We start from the raw sequence: 4159 nt of genomic DNA on the forward strand, positions 1-4159 counted from the left end.
AGGATTTGTTGGTGAAGTCCTGTTATCTAATCAAGTATTAGGTGCAAGTACCAAAAAACCCTGCTGAAGTGCCCAATTTATACAGATGCTGCCAAGCCAGGTCAAAGTAATACACTGCTTCTTTTGGTAAAGCACTCTTTTCCCCCTACATCGGCTATTAGATTCAATCAGCTATTAGACAAAAGCACCAAAAAAGCCCCACTAAAGCACCTGGTCTATACCATCATTGGGCGAGCCAGATCCAACTAACTCAATGCCACTTTTGGACATGTTCTGGGCTAGGCTTGGGGGAGTGTGGAGTTTAAAGTAAAGCACCATTTTGTTCTCTTTTTCACATGTGTAAGCAACCTTAGTAGCTCTGCTTGTAAAATAAATTCTGAAACAAACAACTGTTTTTAGCTGTCAGCTGTTATTTAGAGTTAGAGAAGATAAACCAGGAGATATTATTCTCCATAAGCAATATTTGTTACTGTTTGTCATCAACTCTAAGGGTGCATCTACATGAGAAACAACGCACATTACGCCCTTAATGCACATTAAAAATGGTGAATTTAGGCTGATCGGGCCTCAATTTGAACCCCGCAAATGCAGGGATCGAATATGGGCATGCTTAGTTAAAGTGCATTATTGTACATGGAAGATATACAAAAAACTAGAACTCTTGGTTCCAAAATGATACCTTTTATTAGACCAACTGGAAAATGGCAAGAAAATTGAAGCTTTCAGGATCAAAGTCCCTTCGTCAGGCTCTGGGAAAAGTGTAGATGGTACAAGGTGGTAAAAAGTCCCCATAGGTAGGAAATAAACGTCATTTTTACACAGAGGGTGCTGAAGATGGAAGTCTGTCCCTCTGGGTCCATGAGAGTGCACATGTAGACATGATCTGGCACTAACTTTAGCACCACTGGGGGTGTGGCCTGAGCCCATCCCCCGGGCTTGTGGCTGGCCAAGCATGGGGCAGCCGTGGCATGGGGAGGCAGTGTGGGCAAGGAGGGAGCTGCCACACACCACCCCAGTGCTAGGCATGTGGTTCCTGTGCAGGGAAAGGTCTGACTAGGGATCAGAGCTTTCAAGATGGCTGCCAGGTGCTGGCAGCTGGCTCTGGCTTCAACATGGCTGCCAAGTGTTGGCAGCCATGTGGCCAGAGGTTGGAGGTCCCCCCAGTGACCACAAGGGCATATGACAGTACTGGAGGGTCTTGGGACTAACTTTAGTGCCAAGTGCACTAACTAGTCCAAAGTCTCTGCACATGTAAACACCTGCCAAAATCACTCAATGTGCATTAAATTTAGTTGCACTTATTTGCACATGTAGACGTGCCCTAAATTAAGTAAGTTAAGCTTACATTACAAAAGGAGTGTCAAAAACATGTAACTGTACTGCTGAGTGAAATTCCTTAAAACAAAACAATTAGCTGCTTTTGTGTCTTTGACAAGCAGATGTTTTGTAAGTTTCTGAAAAATATTTGCTGTAGGGGTGAAAGTGTCAAAATACTCATGTGGTACGAACACTGCTGAAAATGGGCTGTAGTAGTCAGTCTGTTTCTGGACACTTTTAGTGGAGAATTATTCACGTTGAAGATAAGTGTGTGGTTTTCTTTATTTCACACAGAGTACCATTCCTTTTGTTTTGCAGTGAAGAGAGCTACAGTGTTACGGCCTATTCCTTAAGGGACCAGCTGTTGGTTGAACAGTGTGACAACGAAGAATTGAATTCCTCTCCTGTAAAAAACAGTTCAACTATGTTGTATTCACGGCAGAACTCTGCAAGTCACCTCTTCAGATTAACTATCCTTAGTAATCATGCAGGAGAAAAGATGGAGATGCTACTCGGGACTGAGAGTCAGTAAGTAGATCGTTGTTTCCTTAACTCCCTTTCTCCATCCTACAATTTTAAACATTTTTCCTTCTAGCCAAAGTACAAGAGCATCAAGTCTTTTGGACCTATTCTATCATTTGTGTAGTGAGTTAAAAAGCTAGAGTTGAGTCTTAGCCCATTATCTTGATAACACAACTCATGGTCAGTGCCCAAAGAACATTAGTACCAATAATTGATTATAGACTCAGTTATCTCTTTCATGGCAGTAGAAAATACTGCACTTTAGCCTTAAAGGTTATTTTGTTCACCTGACGGTAGAAATAAGCTATGACATTTTCAGTGGAAATAAGCTACTACATTTTCATCTTACATGAGTGTAAAGGATGTCAAGTATGTAATCTGCATTTTTTTTAATTTAGATTTTTTTTTTTAAACCAAATGGCAATATGCTTCTGAGTCCTCCCCTGCAGGCTTCTTGGCAAAGTTACTCCCCTAGATGTTTAAGTTCTAGTCCTCCGCTGCAGGCTTCTTGGCAAAGTTAGCAAAGTTACTCCCCTAGATGTTTAAGTTCTCTTCAGAGACAGCATCCAAGGCTAGTCAGTCAGATTCTACTTGCCCTGAGGGTCTTGAGAATGGAGCCATGTGAGGTCCTGCATCACAGCATACCTTGGCATCCAGGCTGCCTTAATCCAGCTTTGCATGGCCCTGTTGCTCATCACCAGGGATCCTGGTTTTCTCTGATAAAAAAAGCACAAATTCTCTGATTAAACCCCCCAAATCCACATTTTTTCTGTGATTAAAATGAAATAGGTATCAGTTAAACACAATGTTTTATTGTTATATTTACAATTCTGAAGTGATTTAGAAGACTACTAGTGCCTCAATCACTATAATAAAATAAATTCTAAAATAAGCCTATAAATCTTGGCATTTGATTTTGGGTTTCTTATCATGGAAAATCAGAGCTCCCCAAGTTCCCTTCACTCACCAGGATGCAGGTCCAGCTGCAGCTTCCCCCCCACCACCCCTTTGTGGTGCTGAGCAGCCCTGATATACTGGTGCCCTGCCCATGCCATTGCCCGTCACTCCCAAACAACAGCCCCCCAGCCATGCTGGTGCCCCTCACTCCCCACCCACAGGCCCTCCGGCCCTGCTGGTGCCCTCATTCAGCACTCACAGCCCCCCCTCCCCTCCCCCAGCTGGTGCCCCTCACTCACCAACTACAACCCCCTGGGCCCTGCAGGTGCCTCTCACTCAGCACCCACAGCCACCCAGCCCTATCAATGCCCTTCACTCATCACCCACAGCCTCCTGGGCCCTGCAAGTGCCCCTCACTTCTCACCCAGAGCCTCCTGCCCCTCCCAGCCCTGCCAAAGGAGTCCCCAAGTTGCCCAGGCTACAGGGTCAGAGATGTGAGTCTGCAGCCCCTTGATCCTCCCAGCAGTACCTGAGCCCCAGCTGCCACATGTGGGAAGCAGCAGCTGCTGCAGCGGAGTGGACCACAGGGTCCAGCTCCCTCTCCCCCATGGGCAGCACAGCTGGAACAGAGCCTGTAAGGGAAGGTGGATATGGGCTTCCCTCTGTGGGCTTGGGCTCCCCGCCCTGCTGCCCTCCCCCTGAGGCCTCGGCTGCTCATGACAGGGCAGAGCAGGACCAGGTGGGGATACTCAGTGCTGCTGCTGTGAGCCCTGTGTTGCCATGGTGAGGCGCCCCCTGCCAGCCCAGCAGCAACGAAGGGAACAACTCCGTGCTACCACCCCTGCTGCTGCTGTGTGGGCAGGGGGCACCTCACCATGGCAGTTCAGGGCTCCTGGTGGCAGCATCGAGCTTCCCCACCCCGCTTTGCCATGCTGTGCTGGGCCTTGCCCACTGGGCTGCGGAGGCCCTGGGGAGACTGCAGGAGGGCAGGGAGCCCAAGCCTGCAGCAGGCACCCTGACCCCCATCCAGTGCACAAAGCAGGGGGGCACGTGCCCCTCAATGCCCCCCTGGGAGTGCATGCAATGGCAGGGAGCCAGCCCCCATGCCTGGATGAGCCTTCCACGGCCCCTTCCTTCTCCCTGCCCAGGCCCTGTGGCCCCTGTGGCGTTGCAGCCCTATGCCCCAAGCCTCATGCACCACCCAGGTGCCCCAGCCCCAGCCCTGCCCAACTCCGTCCCTCCCGCACTATGGAGGCCTCAATCCCTCCCTCTCCCCACAAACTTACCTGTGGGGACCTGGTCTCCAGGCTGCCTGGAAGACATGTGCACACATGCATGTGGCACCCCCTGCCAATTGCCCTTCTCCTACTCCCTGCTGCCCTTTGTAGGCTAGAACTCTGCCAGCCTACAAGGGGAACCCCAC

The 4159-nt window shown here is 49.1% G+C and overlaps 1 protein-coding gene across 2 annotated transcripts in view; it reads left to right on the top strand.

Moving 5' to 3' along the window:
• ARHGEF26 (Rho guanine nucleotide exchange factor 26) overlaps positions 1-4159 on the top strand; it is a 148233-nt gene that overhangs the window by 132863 nt on the left and 11211 nt on the right. For both annotated transcript variants that reach the window (XM_025214791.1, XM_025214793.1), the window contains exon 11: positions 1636-1845. In XM_025214791.1, coding sequence (XP_025070576.1) covers positions 1636-1845 — 210 coding nt within the window. The remainder of the gene's footprint in view (positions 1-1635; positions 1846-4159) is intronic.

Source organism: Alligator sinensis, unplaced genomic scaffold (genome assembly GCF_000455745.1).
Source record: "Alligator sinensis unplaced genomic scaffold, ASM45574v1 scaffold60_1, whole genome shotgun sequence".
NCBI classification, from domain to species: Eukaryota; Metazoa; Chordata; order Crocodylia; family Alligatoridae; genus Alligator; species Alligator sinensis.